General features: G+C 39.3%; 1 protein-coding gene and 1 long non-coding RNA gene across 2 annotated transcripts; one reads left to right on the forward strand and one right to left on the reverse strand.

The window, feature by feature from the left end:
* Positions 1-1,566: 1,566 nt before the first annotated feature.
* Positions 1,567-2,578, reverse strand: LOC129776401 (uncharacterized). The gene is made up of 3 exons (XR_008743102.1): positions 2,281-2,578; positions 1,950-2,223; positions 1,567-1,889 (listed from the first exon to the last, which is right to left on the reverse strand). It is a non-coding gene; the product is annotated as an uncharacterized LOC129776401 (long non-coding RNA).
* A 548-nt stretch (positions 2,579-3,126) lies between these two features.
* On the forward strand, positions 3,127-17,772 carry LOC129776400 (nuclear RNA export factor 1). The gene is made up of 6 exons (XM_055782028.1): positions 3,127-3,333; positions 3,486-4,333; positions 4,401-4,510; positions 6,351-6,387; positions 16,117-16,527; positions 16,594-17,772. Exons 1-6 carry the CDS (start codon positions 3,255-3,257, stop codon positions 17,074-17,076), a joined length of 1,968 nt encoding a protein of 655 aa, XP_055638003.1. The 5' UTR covers positions 3,127-3,254; the 3' UTR covers positions 17,077-17,772.
* The last annotated feature ends 374 nt before the right edge of the window (positions 17,773-18,146 follow it).

Consider the following 18,146-nt stretch of genomic DNA (forward strand, 5'->3'; position numbering starts at 1 on the left):
TATAGAGGAAACCAAGATGGTGGAGTTAACAGGTGGCTCGTAATTTACACTACTTAGAAAAGACGTATAAGGAATGGCAAGACGAAAGGTTTGGATTTGTTTATGTTATAAGTTACTTTGGTATGGTTACATTTGATTTCGTCGAAGGTATTTGAAGCAGTATAATAAATAAACAGTTGTCGTTGGAAATAGTAACCTAGTAACCTTTATGCATATGCTTCCGCCAGCTGTCTCGGCTAATGTGATATGATTTTTTCAGGGAATGCTTTGATCGTGGTACCGCCACTGGCGCATAATTTGCAGCTTTGTTTTTTGTGCTGGTTGATGGCAATCAACCGTGCCGGCGAAACAGTAGTCAATGTTTAGTGTTGTTTGGATACCATCTATATAAATAAATTCAAACATACTAGATACGTCCGAACGGCAATTCTGACGTTACGTTTTACCTTCCACTTCACTTTCCTTGGAGAAAACATATTTGAAATGGAAAAGGTAATTTTTTTTTATAATATTTACTTTCTGAGTGTTTATTCAACCCAATGTGAATTTTAATTGGACTAACAACACCTAATATTATATGTAGAGCATATGGGAAATCACTTTTTCTAATATTTCTTCATTTCTAACTAACACTTCTAACCAACATTAAAATTCCAAATTTGAATTTTAGTTGCTAGAATTAATAGTATCACTCACCTTTTTTTGGTTTGGTTTGATTTGGTTTTTGATTATAGAGACTTCAAACTTTTTCAGTTCATTCTTCTCTAGCCTTGAGAAAGGCCCTTGTAAAACTTTACTCTACTCCTGCACTACATTTCCACCCTCATTGCCTTGAGAAAGGCACTCGATCCCTCGTCGTCCAGCTCGTCCCGCTCGTCCAGCAACGATGTTGTCCAGTCCACACAAAGAATGATGACCACTCACCTTACTTGCAATATAAAAACCACCTTGGTTTAGATGTCTTTATTAGAGAACACATCTGGGTAGGAACAAAAGTTTCCTCTACTTTCATGTATTTGCAATGCCGATTTCTCCCATGCCGCTTGGTTTTGATGTCTCTGTTAGGGACCCGTTGCATGTGTCGTCAATTTCGACCAATCAGATGTGGGTATTCCCGGTAGGAAAAAAATCACAACGCCTAGATTTTTCAAATTTTCGATAGTTTGTTTTATGACGTCTATTATTTTCTTCAACATAAAAAATTGTTATGGAGTGCCGAAATCGATTGACGCAAAAATTTCATCAATCCATCATGAAATGATTGAGCAATAAGCGTTTGAAATTGGACGATTTTCACGATGTGCTCGTTTTTCGATTTTCAATTTGTACCCCAATATCAGGGTACGTTTATGAAAAGGTAGTCTGGAATGACTAGCGCATCAATAGTAGTGAGGCTGTGACGTGTTAGCTTTGCAAGTATCATGGGATGGTATAATAAATTTGTCTAAATGAGTTTATTTCTATTTTATGTTAGCTTAATGTATATATTTATTCATTCCAGCGTAAAGATAATCCAATTAGGTTTTCTTTCTAATCAAAACCTAGAGGAAATTGCGGTTCGGCAATTTGAATTTTAGCTTCCTGAAGCTTTCTGTAGTTCTTCAATATTTCTTGCCACAGTGCTTGAATTAAACTATCATAACCGGCCGAATCGTTAGGTTTCTCATTAGAGATGTTGATGGTGCTGCTCCCGATTCCCTTTGACGGAATATCCCTCTCGGGATAGTCATGTTTCCTCCCATTAGAAAACCGGGCTGATTCTGCGGATGTTACGGATGTTTTTAATGGATTCAACTTTTGCTTGATGTCAATCAAGACCTTTTGACTAGCCTTCCGGTTTTAATTTCCCGAGGCATGAGAATCGTTGGCCTTTCTGACAGTAGGAACAGCTAAAAATAAACAGTTGTGTGTAATAATTGTAACTATAATATGGATTTGTTCAAATTTACCTGTTTGGATCAGTTTTCGACGATATGGAAGTACATCGATATGAATGAAACAATCTGGACTGAAGTGAAGCGAGCGAATATACATGTTTTTAGTATTGCTGTTTAGGTCCTGTCCAAAGAATCGAAGCCATTTCTTCCGAATAGTCACATCCCTTGGGGATCGATGGAATGATAATTTGTGGGATATGTTGTTATAATTCGAGTTGGACTCGAGCCCAGGTATCAATAACCGAACGCTCACGCATCCGGGTGCCACACATCGAGCCATAGTTATCTGAATATAGAAATATTTTATATATATTCCTCCGCAGTCGAGCCGCCGTAAAAATACCACTTTGAAAAGCAACACAGAAACAACACATACTGGGTACTAGTTCCATTATTTTAACTTTAATGGTTCACTAACTCCTCTATCTCACGTATTATTGACGTATTTTCAAATAAAAAGTAGCAAAACACGTAATATTCGCAACAAAAAAAAAAACACTTGTTATGAATTGTTTTGCGATCGCTGCTTTCCGCCAAAGCTAATACTTATGACAGACATACAGCTGTACTTGCGCTGTACTTCGAAAAATGTATGTCTGTCACCATGTACAGCGCTTGAACCATGCAAGCAACTCGGTACAATCGCTGTATCTGTACCGGCCTGTTTCACCGTTGTACATGACTACAGTTGTACGGTGCGCAGCGCCACAAACGGTTAGTGGTGGGTAGCTTGAACAAACTGAATCAAAACACTTGGTAAATATTCTTTTCATTAACTTTCTCTTGAGTTAATAACTCAGATTGGAAACTTGTTTGTTGTGTTTGATAGTTCAGACGCTAAATAAAAAACTTTTTCATTGAAACATGAGGTGAAAATTGGTCGAATTTCTGATTGTCAATTTGACATGCGGTGCAATGTACAACCAAAGTATGTCTGTCATGCTACGATGGTACCTGTACAACGCTGTACACGTACAACGCAAGTACAGCTGTATGTCTGTCCCTGGTATAAGATGTCAGATTTCGCCATCAACGCGAATTAAACGTGTCGCATTACAGGTCTGTCCAATTTGCTAAATGTCGCATTAAATGTAGCTTACTGCATTTGAATTCAAGTTCCTTCCCCTCAACAGTTTTGAAGTTTTGCAGAATCCATCTCTGGACAGGCAGTGCTGGCTGTCAAAACTGAAATGTGAGCCGCAATCCAATCTTTGTTGTGAAGGCATCGGACGTGCATTTTCTAGTAGAGCAGTGTGAAAAAGTGTTTTGCTTGTGGGATCAAATTTTCTACCGTTTAGTGAAAAAACTCCCGTTAAAATGTCTAACCGTGGAGGTGGAAAAAATCGTGGCCGCAATTGGAACCACGGCAGTGGTGGTGGAAGAAAATTTTTCGATGGTTGGTGTTTGTTGCATAGTTGCTTCTATCGTCCAGGATGCTGGTCGCCATTTTGATTCACTTGTAAAGTGGTGGAGCTGAAAATTTCTGATGAAATTCAAAACATTGTCTGCATTGGGTGTGATTTGGGTTTGGTTTTATTTGTATTACAGGCAGTAGTAACTACTCGGAACACGACGATCGGATGGATCGGGATCGCAAAATGAGTGACGTGAAACGCCGCGTCAGTTTTAAGCCCTTCAACGGAGGTCGTAATAAAGGGGTTCCCCGACTATCCGATATTCATGTGTTGGCTCACCTCGAGGATGAGGCAATGGGTGGAGATGGGTCGGAGGGGAATCGGCGCAACTTTTCCGGTGGCAATGGCACCACGAACCCCGGCAAAGGTAATCGTCGACGGGGTTCTCCCGTTCCCCGAGGGCAGCCCGGTGGCAGGAGGAGGCTTCTATGTGGGCCAACCAGTTGGTTCGAGATAAAGATTCCGTATGGTCACAAGTACGAGAAGGATTTTATCCTGCGTTCGTTGCTAACCGCCATAAAGCCGGTATTATTTATTCCGCACTATTGGAAGGTTGAGGATACCGCGGTTAGCTTTTACATCGATGATTTCGAAGCGGCCCTAGCCCTGCAGAAGGTTGACCGGACTATCGGGCTTCCCGATGGTCGGAAAATGATAGTGGTCGTCCGTAATGGTGCGCCACAGTTCCAGGTGAATGAACAGCTGAAGGAGCGCATGAAACTGGCAATGGTTAAGCGGTACAATCCGACGACGAAGGCACTGAATTTGGAGAAATTTCACAACGATCCGGATTTGAATGATATTTTCTGCGCGTTGTTCCGACCGCAGATTATGCTGGCGGCGTTCGATGTGATTAAGGACAACATTCCCGACCTGGAGGCGTTGAATGTGAACAACAACAAGCTGCACATGTTGGACCACTTTAAGGAGCTGGCCGTGAAGGTGCCGAATCTGAAAATTCTTCACATGGCCAACAATAAGGTAAAGGGGGGAATGTTTTGCTTTGTAATCGAAGTGATTTGAAGAGTCTTATTAATCAATTTTTCAGATCCCATTCGTAACATCACTGGACAGTTTGAAAGCTCTCCCACTTGTGGAAATTAACCTGGATGGGAATCCACTCAAGTCACGGGTTCCCGATCAAAGTAGTTATGTCAGGTATTTGTTCGATTTAGATTACACCGCCGTTAAATCTATCTTCCGCTCGTTCTGTGTCAATGTTGTATCTGTTCCGGCAAATCCGTGGTCGGAGGTGGAACAGGTGATGTATTGTTACGATGACAAGGGATAAGGAACCTGTTTGATGATAGAATTGATACATATCCGAACGGCAGTGTTGTGTTTCAGCGGCTATGTAATGGGTATGAAGCTGGAAGTTGATGCTGTGGTGGATATTTGTTGCTAGAGGACCAACGCAAAAGCCGTTCTTTCATTCAAGCATTGCGTCGAAAATCGATGTATACTTATCTTTTTTTATTCACGAAACAAGCTCTGGAAGAGTAATTCGTATCCGATTGCAGGATCAGATAGAGAATCGTAAACTAAGAAGGATTGGAAGATTCCAACGTTGAATTACTTGTTATCGATTCATTTTCTATCTGACTGTGCAGTTGCCACGAGCTTTCAATTCAATCAGAATGCGATGTTCTATTTGTGAATTATGTAAATCATAGTTCTCTTGAGAAGCATAAAGCGAAAGTTATGCAATTTAAATTTAAATTGTTTTCACACATCAAAGGCACGAAGGCAAATTTTGTTCGTTGAAAGAAAATACATAAATTGATTAACATGTTGACTGCGAAGAGTCGTAGATAGGGATCCCATTAATGCTAGACTAGGAAGATTGAAAAAAAAAACATGTTAAAAATACCATAAGTCGGAAAACGAGATTGTAATTCTGAAGGTTTCTCAAGATGAAAAAATAAGGTTAAAACAATTATAACCGTTCGAGTGATTCGAAAAAAAGATAGCTAAATTATACCCAAAAGAAGCTTCTTGAATTGGTGATAACGCGATTGATTGACGTTGTTGAATTCGAAGATTGGTCTGCAGATGATTCCCACCAAGCAAACGAACCATCAGACAGAGGGTGCGTGCCAATGTGGTGTACTACAAAAGCCGTTGAATGGATACAAAAGCTGTAACAGAACAAGCGATATGTGGGTTGCTCGAATCAGTTCCAGTAAGCACTACCGACTGTCAGGGGATCAATCAAATATCCCCATGCAGTCAGCTGGGATTCAAATCCCAGCCACATGTTGTCCTAAATTGTATCACTTGCAATCAATTGCAACAAAGAATGAAGATATGGTTGATGAACTTCTTCCGGTACATCGGGTACTGATGATCAAGCGTTTAACACTATGCCATGTGATTTGCAATGGTCGGGTTTTCAGGGGGGACAATCATCTACTAAGATGTGTGATGGTTACCAAAATACAAGTGGTTCCGGCCAAGAGTGCACTGAAGAATCTGTCTAGACCTCTGCAATTTCAGACAAATCCTCAATTCGAGAAGTAATTTTGGGAAAAAAACAAAAAAAAAAATCAAATGCAGCGAAAAAAAGCAAATACGAATACAAACAAATAGAGAAACCCGATGAAATAAGGATTCAGTTATCACAACCAGAATATGAAATCTGTACATTACAAAGAAGTAATGAAATCAATGGTAGATGCACCAAGATAAACATGTTAGGAGTTAGGTAATAAAATAAGACAGTCTGTATGTAAAGACACTCCAAAGCACAAAGTTTGCCTTTGCGTCAAACAATTTGAAACAAAGATTCATACAGATTCTGCACAACTTCACTCTATGTTTCCATGTCTCGATCGATTAGTTTAGCTCCAGTGAGAACATTGTTCCATTCGGTTGGCTTGGAAGTACGATTTGGCGATTCCGACTCTGATAAACATTCTGCATTTTTAGACGGGGACTGATTCTAATTCGTTTCACTAATTTCTATACTTTTGATTATTTGTGTATCTTTTGATAATAGCGAGGTTCGGAAGCGACTGCCGAAGGTCATCAAATTGGTGAGTATCGTTTTACAATACACCCTATTCTACAATTATGGATCACTTGGGAGGAATGCGTGAATTGAAAAATATCCAGAATATCAAATTTTGCCGTATACATTGTTAGGTAAAGCATGGTGCCCATCTAATCATTTTTCCATTCCATTCCTTTAATTTATGTGGCAAATTTTCAACTAAGCACACTGTAATCTTTCGATATCCTATCTTATTCTTTCAAAGTTTTATTTAAGGAATATTGAAAGAAGGGATTTGAAGAAACAAAAAACCAATTCGTATTACAAAAGTGACAAAAAAGTGCCCACTTCAAAAACTGATGTTTCTGATAAAATTTCCTTCGGATCATTTCCATCGATTGTTTGTTTTTTGACATATTTTAAAACAAATGACTCGACCTGATGCATTTGTATACACGATCGCATTTCATTCAGTTGAATAAAAAATGGAGAACGCAGTGATTTTTGAAGCAATTCACTTGTGTATCCGAAAATTGAAATCCGAAGTCTGTGTTGGGGAAACCGTAAATCGGGCCAATTAAAACTTGGCAGTTAGGGCGTTTAGATAACGCTTGACATTTTACAGTTATTCAATTGTTCATCTCATGAAAAATAACATTTTATTAATTGTGATAGATACGTAGAAATATTTTCTATCAATTGATGCAAACATCTTTCCGATCTGTTAAGAAATGTTCGAGTTTTAAGCATTCGAAATACGGGTAGAGTTAACACAAATCGGCAGAACAAATGCATGAGAAAAAAAGAAGTTCTTCCAGTTTTCATGAATTTAAACCTTTTAGAGATTAGCGAATTGTAATGTATAGCATATCAAACAAATCTTAGAGAATTTCCGATTCGATTGGTATGCAAATCATGAGAATTCGTTCACAGTGAAATTAGTTATTAACGTTAACTTTATTTCATAAAAACGTGCCCTGTTTTCTGATTTGGCACCCTTCCTGAAAGACGTAGTTCTACGTCAAAACCAATTCGTATTAAAACAGTGACAAAAAAGTGCCCACTTCCAAAACTAATGTTTCTGATAAAATTTCCTTCGGAACCATCGGAACCATTTCCATCGATTGTTCATTTTTTGACATATTTTAAAACAAACGACTCGACCTGATGCATTTGTACACGCGATCGCATTTAATTCAGTTGAATAGAAAATGGAGAACGCTATGATTTCGAAAGCAATTCACTTGTGTATTCCAAAATTGGTGATTCGTAGTTTTCAAAACGATGAATCGCATCGTGCTATCGCTAGGAAGTACAGTATCAGCAAGGCTGCGGTTGGGAAAATTCTTCAGAAACTAAAAATATTCGGATCAGGCGTGAATCGGCAGACAGGCAGGAAACGTAAATCGGATGCGTGAACGGACACCAAGATCATGCGCGAAGTTATGAAGAAAGTGAAGGTGCTGTCCACGAGATTCGAGAAATCCTGTAGCTATCAGTTTTCGGCCGAACAAAGCCAAACGGCTTCAATTTGTTAAGGAGTATGCTGAGAGCCCCTAGTGTTCTGGAAAAACAGTTCTCTGAACGAACGTATAAAAATTCGAACCGTTTTACCGAAAGCGTATACTCCTTCCTCTATTTTGATTTATACTTTTGTTCTCAAAATAGCATCCAAGCAACAGGAGCAACGATTGCAAATTAATAAAACGGACGTCATGCAAAGACAATGAAAAAATGGTCAGAATTTTTAGGCGGAACCCAAACTTCTCAATCTGAGACATCGGGTACGCGTTGGAAGTTTCGCGAGCCAAGAAACCTGCGCTCTGTCCTATAAGAAGGTGAAAACTCCGAATCGTGGCGAAGGGCAGAATACGATGGCCAAACAACGATTTCGGAAGCTCTATATTAAGTTATTAATCCTTTACGCTTGAAGCCCGGAGCGAAAAGTTGGACATCGTGAAGCATTTCTTATCGGTCGGATATAGCGGATCCGGCATTTACAACATTCCCTTTCTTCTTTTCTTTCCACAAACGTTTTTTAATCAGACTCAATTACTCATTATCTGACGTTTACAGAGTCAAATTTCAGCTTAAAATATAACTTTATTTCTATATAATTAAGACTAACAACTCAGTAATAACAAAATCTAACACTAGATTAATTGGACAGGATTAGGATTTAGGATTAGGATGGAGTGAGTGGGGTAGTTTGGTTTAATGAGGAAGGAAGGAATCAAACAGAGATATCATTTTTGTTTTGAGAAATTGGTAAAGGGAAAGCATAAAGGTTGTGTTGCCAATTGTAGAGTACATAATTACGAGGAGTGCAATAAAATTCATGTTGTACTCGTTATTTGTCGCTCAAAAATGGCGCCATCCGAAGCCTCGAGCTTAGCTGACGAGTCCGCTTTCTCGTTACCTTTAATGGAGCAATGGGCCGGGACCCAAGAGCTGTCTTATTCTCATTAGAAAATAACATTAGGCTCTAATAGGTTTTATTGAACGGATAACTTCTATTGAGCTGAGGCTATCTGAATAGATAAAATAGTGATTAATCGACAAGGATTCAATTTTCTCCCAAGCGTGAAAGGTTGCAGTGATTTCCGCAACGTACACCGAATAGGGATTTCTTAACCTATAATAGGTACTGAAGTTTTCGTTAAATATGCCGAAACCAGTGGAGCCATTAATTCCCTCCCTTCTGGAGAAAGGTCAAATGTGTCAAACTGGAGCCTGACTCCGGCCACCCGACCGTGTGAAGCGCAGCAGAAGCTGAAGATAAAGACCGATGGCAAAGTGGCCCATTCGTTCCGCATCTTGGACTGGGAGGTCGAAGCATGTTCAAACGTTGAAGCCAAAATGGAATAGTGACAGACGAGGACGGCCGTGTCTAAATTGCTAGCAATCGCTCAAAAAGGCGAGACTGAAGGTGCTGACGAAAGGCGTCTTTCCGCTGAGGCTCGAGACCTACTTTACGCTGGATGGCAGCGATTGGCAGGAGACCGGGTACTTAACAGTGCAGGTGGCAAGTTTAGTGGATCGCTTGTTATTTTGAAAATGAATCCTAACTGTCGGTTGGCTTAAGCGATTATTTGGTTGATTTACAGTCGGAAGCTGAGTGCACTATTAAGAGTACTCTAAGATGTGGCCTACTTGCGACAGAGCTTGACCAGAGGTGGAGTAATCAAATATAATTGGCTTTAACTTCCGAAGGTTCGAAATAGTGATGCACTTCGAAATACTGAACAACATTATGTTTCTCGAGAACTATCCTTCAAAGCAGTTGAACAGGTTCTGAAGCCTAAAGCAATGTAGAGCATTCTTGATTATCATATTGATCTTAACGTTATAACTTGCTGAGAGTCTTAAAATGATATGATCCCTCGGTAGTTATCTATGTCCCGTTTGTCTCCCTTCTTGTGTACTGAAAACGTTATTGAATGCGTCCAAAGCGAAGGAAACGAGAGAGATACAGGTAAACTTCGATATAACGTACATTTCACTTTCAAAATTGTACGTTGTATCGAATTGTACGTTATATCGAAGCATAATAAAGTACTCACAAACGTAGTCTATAATACATTATTGTGTTGCTGTTTTAGTAAAGTTAATGAATAACTTCAATCAGAAGACGATGCCAGCCTTTCTCATGATGTTTCCCTTCGTACTGTTGATTAAAGGATGGTTCATTTAGAATCCGGAATTACAAAACCAGCTGTATTTCGGGATTGATTGAAGGCACAAAACTTGTTTTAGAATCAAAATACAGATAATTCAATGTTCTATCAAAAAAAAATATTGAAAATTTTTTTCCTTTACACTATGGAAATGTGTACGTTATATCGAGTGACGTTATATCGAGGGTACGTTATAACGAGGGTACGTTATATCGAAGTTTCCCTGTAATTAGAGATCATGTCATGCACTGCATTTGATGGATGGATGGGAATGGGTATTTGGAAGGTAAAATTTAGTGTTAAATTCAGATACAAACTTACTTATTTTGCACTGTCAGTTGCGAACAAACTTCATTTTACGCTTTGAAATAAATCTTTTTGTAATGGTCCAGGAGCATGAAAGTGTGGATATCAATTATAGGATTTGAAAACTAAAACACCCGTTTTATTGTTTTTATTATGTTTAATACTTTTTTAAGCGGCCTACTCAAAGGGCAGGTAATGAAATCATCTCTTTACTCCCTCATAATCCCTTAAGGTTTAGAATCATCAGTAAAAATCCGGAAGAACTGTTTATTTTATAGCAGTGGTTGTAATAGGGATGCCTGAAAAAACCTTTCGATGGCAAAACGTTCACGTCGTGCAGAATCGAAACCGACACTTGATTTTGGACACCCATATTAAAAATCCGGCGTGGTCAACCTAGGCGACTGAACTGCAATGTTTAAAGCCTTTCAAATACAAACATGGAAGGAAGAAAGATGTCAGGTACTAACATCGCGAAAACGCTGAATGTGGTTAAAAGAACGAAGTACGAAGTATGCATGCTGATAGATGACGAAACGCACGTAAAGATGGAATTTGGACAGCTCTCAGGCCTGAAAATCTCTAATGTCACCAAAGTCAAAGGAGATGTCCCCGGTGATGTTTTGGACAGATTTGGCAAGCTGCCACTACAGTCGGGAGTTGCATCAGTGGTATCGTGACATGGGGTCGATTACATTGAAAAAGACCTCAATCCTCCAAATTGCCTCCAATTCCGCCCAATCGATAAATATTGGGCAGTTGTCAAGCGGATATGGAAAAAGGGTACCAAAGTGACTCGGGATGCTGCAGCGTGATTCTCTTCAGAAAACAACTACAACAGAAACAACCGCTCAGAGAAAGTGTAATGTCACAAGTAGGCTAGAAATATTGCGACGCGGGAAAAACATCACGGGTATAAATGCTTCACAGGGAAAAAGGCGTAATTTCTATTATAAATAATTTTTTCATATTCGTTTTTCGAAATTTATTCTGGAGTCAATATAACGAAGGCGAAGTCCCCATTTAACGAGGATAAGGAATCGAGGAGGCGCAAGTCGCCAAAATGACGCGATCTGAGTAGATCGCCGATTCGCCGTCGGAAGCGCGGTCTATCGCACGCAAATCTGCATTCTACTGATTGCCCGGGTTGTTTGAAGCATAGAGCTTTAGTCAACTTGCCCGGTCAACTTTTGATTTGAAATACAGGTCGGACTCGATTATCCGGAGATTTGATTATCGATTTTACGGTTTAAAAAAAACTGAAACTTTGACAGCTGTGTGGCCCTAGTAAACAAAGTCCGATTGAGCTGAAATTTGCATAGGGTATTTTTTCGCGGGAATCAACATTTTGAAGGAAGAACCTTTCGAAAATTCGATGGTCATTTTTTCCCATACATTTATTGGTACTCTAATGTGCATAATATGCAACAAAGAAAACATTCAAAGTTAACATTTTTCTCTAAAATATTTTAACATAGTTCTCGGGGCAGAAATTGTTTTTCCAATGGCGATCCGTTTCCTTACCCCAAGTAATAACTTTTCCTATTCCACATAAGGCTGTTTCATTTGAAACCCAATTTTCGGAGTCTTCATCTTCATTCGCCCCCTCGAAAGTCGAAAACGAATTTCATCATCGTAGAAATATGTGTTTGGATGCAAAACAGTGTTGATTATGCCATCGTCGATCAGGGCTTCAAACTCCATATCCTCATCGTGCTCGGAATAGTCCTGGGGTGACATTGCGTATTTCGAAATGAGTAACGATAATTCAAACTCGAATCGGATCTATTTTAGTATTATGAGTTATTATTCTCAGTGTACTAGATTTCGAGTAAAATTTGTCTCGAAGAGAAATGTCAAATTTTTGGGTTTGTAAACAAAGCAAACTTCATGGTTATTACAAATATCAATGCCGAAAAACAAATTTAATCTGATATTATATTAGAATTGTGATTAAAAAGAAAATTTCGCGAAATGTTTTTTGACGCTCGCGATAGTGAAGAAGAGAGCACGCTTATTCCACAGAGGCGAGAGTTGGGATATAAAAGTGACTCTTTCGCTAAGTGAAAATGAGAGAGTTTGTCTTATATACGTTTCCGATATAAATGATAATAATTATTCTTTTGTTTCAAGGATCCGGCGGTATATCAGACTTAGTCGAGAAGCATTTCAAAACATTTCGAATACAACCGTGTTCCAAACAACTTTCACTACTACTCCTGCAGCTTTAAAATTAGCAGCCGTTTTGAATCTTCTGCCCTATTAATGTAATGAAGGAGCAAACTTTTTACTTGTTATGGCTCAACCAACAGTTTCATCAGTGTTCAATGAAATGATGCCACTTCTGGAAAGAAGCTTATGCGAAAAATGGATCGAATTGGATACAACATCGTTTAATGAAACAAAGCAATATTTCTTCGACAAATTCAAGATATCCGGTGTATTGATGGTACTCATATACCCATTCTAAGGCCTACGTAAAATGAACAAATGAATTGTGATTCCATAGTGCTAACATAAAAGTCTTGTATTTATACTCACATACTCGTACAAATAGACCAAAGGAAATGCAATTGCACAATTTTCTTTGATGTAGGGTTTAGCATTAAAATCAACGTTTTACTAGCATTTTCCCATACGACGATCAACCATTTCTTGTCGAGACATTTGTTCTCGTTTTGAGTTGAAAATTACCCGAACACAATGTTACGTAATGTCAGATTTTGCTCGAAACTCTACTACTGCCTTATTCATTTCGCTCGCTTCGAGATTCATAATGGCAAAAGTGGTCGAAACGAACAAAAATCACTCGTTTCGAAAGGCGAAATGCCACCTCTGGTCAATCAATTTCTTCAGAATCGAAAGCATGCATTCTTTTACAACCGACAACGAGATATCAGCATTTTTCATGACATGACAATGGAATCAGCCGGTACCTCGTTCCAAGCCTCGGTTACTCAAAACATAGCATCCCTAATGTTGATTCGCTCAACAATGTCATCAAACTCTCCTTGGCATTCAAGAAGCTCATGCATAAGCTTTTGCTTGTAGTTGGACTTGACCATTTGAATAATATTTTGGTTCATGAGCCAGTCATCAGAAAACATACGCAGCGCTGCGCTTTAGTTTAATTTTCATCAGCGCGTGTTTAAAGCAAACACGTGTTTTCTCTTAAGCTTGGTTTAGAGTTCCCGTGAACGTGAACTTGAAAAGATGGTGGAATAGTACGATCATTTCACGGTGAACTACATTGCGAACAAACAACTCAAAAAATCGTGGTGAATAGAATGATTTTGTTCACGTTGATATTAAAAGTACGGCAGTAAACGTGAGGTAACTAGACATCGATCTTCAATAAAGTATTTCGGATAAATTATACAGTTGTACACGAATCAACCCGAAGCAACGAAGTTTTTTAACCCGCGCAGAGATCCGATTGAATGAAATTGCATCCATATCAAAACTTTCATTGAAAACTTGAAAATTGCTAAACATATCCTTTTACAGTTCACGGTGGATTAATTTTCAGAATATCTTGGGACATTCAAACGTGAACATGAACGGGGAAATATTTTGACGTCTATATTCACGACTGTTTTCACGTTCACGTTCACCTAAGTCGGTGAACTATGGTGAGTTCACCAACATCTCGATTCCACGGTGGAAATTCAGAATCGTTGGGAAATATTGAATTAATCCACTTTTATCAATATGAATTGTGTTTAAATATGATTTTCAACTAGAAAATGTTTCTTTCTATCGTTTCAAGATGTTTTCCTCGCGTTTTATATATGGACTGATGAGTTATAAATAAAAAACAGGAAATGGGTTATATCTATGGTATAACCGCAAGGGTGACGTAGGACTATCGTTGATTTAGTGATCATTTGTTTGGAGTTGAATCCGAATCCATTCTGAATGAATGAATAAATGGATATTTGGGGGCCTTCGAAAACGAGAGCGTTACGTTGGAGGCACAAGGTTTTATGCATCCAATATTGTATACGAAAATATTCTACTGATGGGGAAGAATAATCTTCAGAAGCTTTCCTGCTAACTGCACTTGATTGGAAAATCACAAAACCAAATGTATTTGGTCGCAGTATTATACGGATAAGTGCACAAACAGGCTTGATGACACCGTTCATCAGCGCTTTCATGATGAACGAAGTTAGCTTCACCACAACAGCGACAACATGCTCCAATCGCTGTTAAATTATAACTGAGTGGATTTCCGAGCAGCGCTCGCTTATATACCGATTGGTGATTTCAATAGCCTGTTTTGAAAGCAATTTTAAAGCTATTGAAACATATTTTTGGGATCAAAAAATAACGAGTATATAGACATTTTATCTTTCGAATGAAGTGTTTATCATACCATTTCGTTCAGTTGTTTAGGAGCTATTAACGATCAAAATCTCGGTCTCCGGCGTAACGCTTTCGTTTTCGAAACTTTGATTTTACACCCCGGTATAGAAATGAAAGACGAAGTCCTACGTCAAAAAGTTTTTTTTCCGCGTTCACGTTCACGGGAACTCTAAACCTGCCTTTAGTGCAAAGTGTACAAAATTCATAAACACGACAGCGCAAAATGTACCCGGCGCAGAATTCAGATACTAAACATCTCTTCTCACTTGTGTGATGAGCGCCTCATTCAATACACACACACACATACATATCAAATCCTAGCGCCCACGTTGTCTTCGCTCGTTCTAAGCAAAGCATAAAAATAACAGCTGCGTCTCCATACGAACCGTATACGCTTGTGTGAAGAAAAACATCTCAACAGAGATATTTGAGTGGGGTCATTGTCGAGTTGACTGAGCCGTACTGGACGACATCAACAGAATTTTCAATAAAATACTACTCCAAGGCAAAATTTGCAACTAAAAATTCGAACTAAAAAAATGACAACGCTACCAAACTGATGTATACGAGGGTCACTATTTATATTTCGGGAATTGGCAACACTGATGTCATGTGAGTCCATCTGACGGTTCCATCGTAAAGTTTGACACTTTTGACGATATACGTAATCAGAACATTTTGTCATACGGGCGCTATTTGTTTATTTTATATTTAGTTGAAAGTTTGGTCTCGACAAAACAATGGAACTGAATCGTGAACATTTTCGTGCGATGATTTTTTACGACTTTCGACGTGGATTATCACAACAAGAGTGCGTCAATCAACTTAATTTGACTTTTGGCGATGAAGCTCCATCAAAAACCACTGTGTATCGCTGGTATAGTGAATTCAATCGTGGTCGTAGTTCGCTGTCCGACGAGTTTCGTGAAGGTCGTCCAAAATCGACTTTAGTGCCAGAAAACATCGATGCTGTGCACGAAATGATTAAGCAAGATCGTCATGTAACCTATTGTGAGATTGAGGCATCCCTAAGCATTAGTTCCACCAGCATATATGCGATTTTACATGAGCACTTAGTTGTGCGAAAATTATGTTCACGTTGGATCCCACATAATTTGACAATCGCTCAAAAAAAAGGCTCGTGTCGATTGGAATAAATGCTTTGAAAATTGGTTTAAGCGCATGCAAAAGTGTATCGATTATCGTGGCGAGTACTTTGAAAAACAATAAAAATATATTCGCAGCTTAACTATTTGTTTTTGTTCCTATTCCCGAAATATAAATAGTGACCCTCGTATATAAAAGTGGTTCATAATTGTGGGGGTAGCATATAAAACTAGGCCTAGTCTTTTTGCGACACAAGCGAACAAAATGTGGCTCCAATCAATCCAAATGATACTAAACATTCTTTCGAATTTCAGGACGACATGACTCTCCCGCCCCCAATTGGCTTTGACGTGACCGACGAAGTGGCGAAGCTCCCCACCGCCAAGGCATCCTTCCTGTGCGATATGGCCGGGGCCGATATCGTACGTCAGTTTCTCGAGCAGTACTTTATCATTTTCGACTCGGATAACCGACAGCCGCTGCTGGAAGCGTACCACGAGCATGCGATGGTCTCGATGACGGCCTACAGCTGTTCCTCCCAGAGAAGTCAGCAGCGGCTGATAAGCTATATGCCCCATAATCGCAACATCAACGCCAAGAGTGATTTGGAATCCAGATGTCGGTATCTGAAGTTGGGACGACTGCCAGTGGTAACGTTCCTGTCCGAACTGCCCTCGACCAAGCATGACCCGCAGTCGTTCGTCGTCGATTTGACGCTATTTACGGTGAGACAACGCTTGTGCCAAACTTGAAATCCTGCTTCGAAACTAACCCTCTCTTCTCTCAAACAGCCCCGATTAATTCAACTCACAGTCACGGGTGTTTTCAAAGAGCGCAAGCTGGCTGTCACCAACGAACCTATGCGCTCCTTCCAGCGCACGCTCGTTATCGTTCCGTCCGGTGGTGGCTTCTGCATTCGCAACGAGATGATCCACATTAACAACACCACTTGGCTGCAGAAAGAGAAAGCATTCAAGGATCCAGCTTCGAACATTGGCTACCAGGCATCATCAACTGCCACCGCGTCAGCAGCACCAGTGCCAGCAGGGATTCCTCCGGCGGCAGTTACTGTTCCTGCCGTGCACGTTGGTGGCCCGGACGACAACACCAAGCTACAAATGGTGCAGGCGATGGTGGCTCACAGCAACATGAATGTGGTGTGGAGTCGTAAGTGTCTGGAGGAAACCAATTGGAACTTCGAGCGAGCTGGGTTCGCTTTTGCTGAGCTGCGAAAACAGAACCGAATACCACCGGAGGCGTTCGTTAAGAACTGAGACGGCGAACCATCGACATCGCGGGATATATTCTATTTTTAATGATTAATTCGTTCTGAGGACCTAACTTTAAGTACTGGGAGTTTGGAAAATGGTTGCATTCGAGCAAGAAGGTCGACTATTCGATAGTCTTATAATCAACATGTATTGCCACAAATATATTGTTAGTAAAATGCAGCTGCACGCATTTCAACCCTTTTCCAAATTCCTATTATTACTATTAGATAAAACTGTTTGCCACAGCGATAAGGTTTCGCTGACTATCAAAATAAGATGAGAGATGTTTATTATCTTGTGACCAAAAACATTCAAACATTGAGGAAAGTGAAAGATACGTTCAAAAACATAATAAAATCTGTAACCGTTATTAATGGCTAAGAAGAAGTATGTCTATTATGTTTGGTCACTTACAATGTGTAGCGTTATTTGGGTATGAGACCACTGAGTCGTGAAGGCCTATTTAGGCAGGAAAAACAACCCATTTGAAGAGATAAACATAAAAATGATGTACATGGGATAATTTTAGATCACTTATGTTGTTTTATGTATACTTACTAAAATAATTAGCTGTGAAATTTTATATAATATGATTATTTTCTTACGGTAAGCGAATAGTGTATTAAAAAACTTGAAAAAGAAAAACACATTTTTAAAAAAATCCCTGATTCAGAATACAAAATAGCATGAAATCTCGTAGGTTTCAAATGTTTTGTCCTGTTCCTAATATCGTATCCGAATTTCATTGATATATTGGACGCTGTTATGTAAATTGAATCGATCATCGCTATCACTATCACATCGAGCAAAATTTCGTATCTCGTAAATCGAGAGAATCTGATCGAGACGAGTCTTGCATATTGCATATGACGAATTTCATGTCAACTCTACTGGCCGTTGGCAGCACCATCTCAGATAGCAGTGAAACGTTGTGGGTGTAAAGACATGGGTCGTTTAAGCAACTTTGCATACTTGAAATATTCGAAAAATAATTAGACTACTTTTTGGAAAAAGCCAATTTTTTTTTCCTTAAATTTTTACAAAAATTTATAATTTAAAAACCATGAACCTAC

This window comes from Toxorhynchites rutilus, chromosome 3, assembly GCF_029784135.1.
Source record: "Toxorhynchites rutilus septentrionalis strain SRP chromosome 3, ASM2978413v1, whole genome shotgun sequence".
In the NCBI taxonomy this organism is placed as follows: Eukaryota; Metazoa; Arthropoda; class Insecta; order Diptera; family Culicidae; genus Toxorhynchites; species Toxorhynchites rutilus.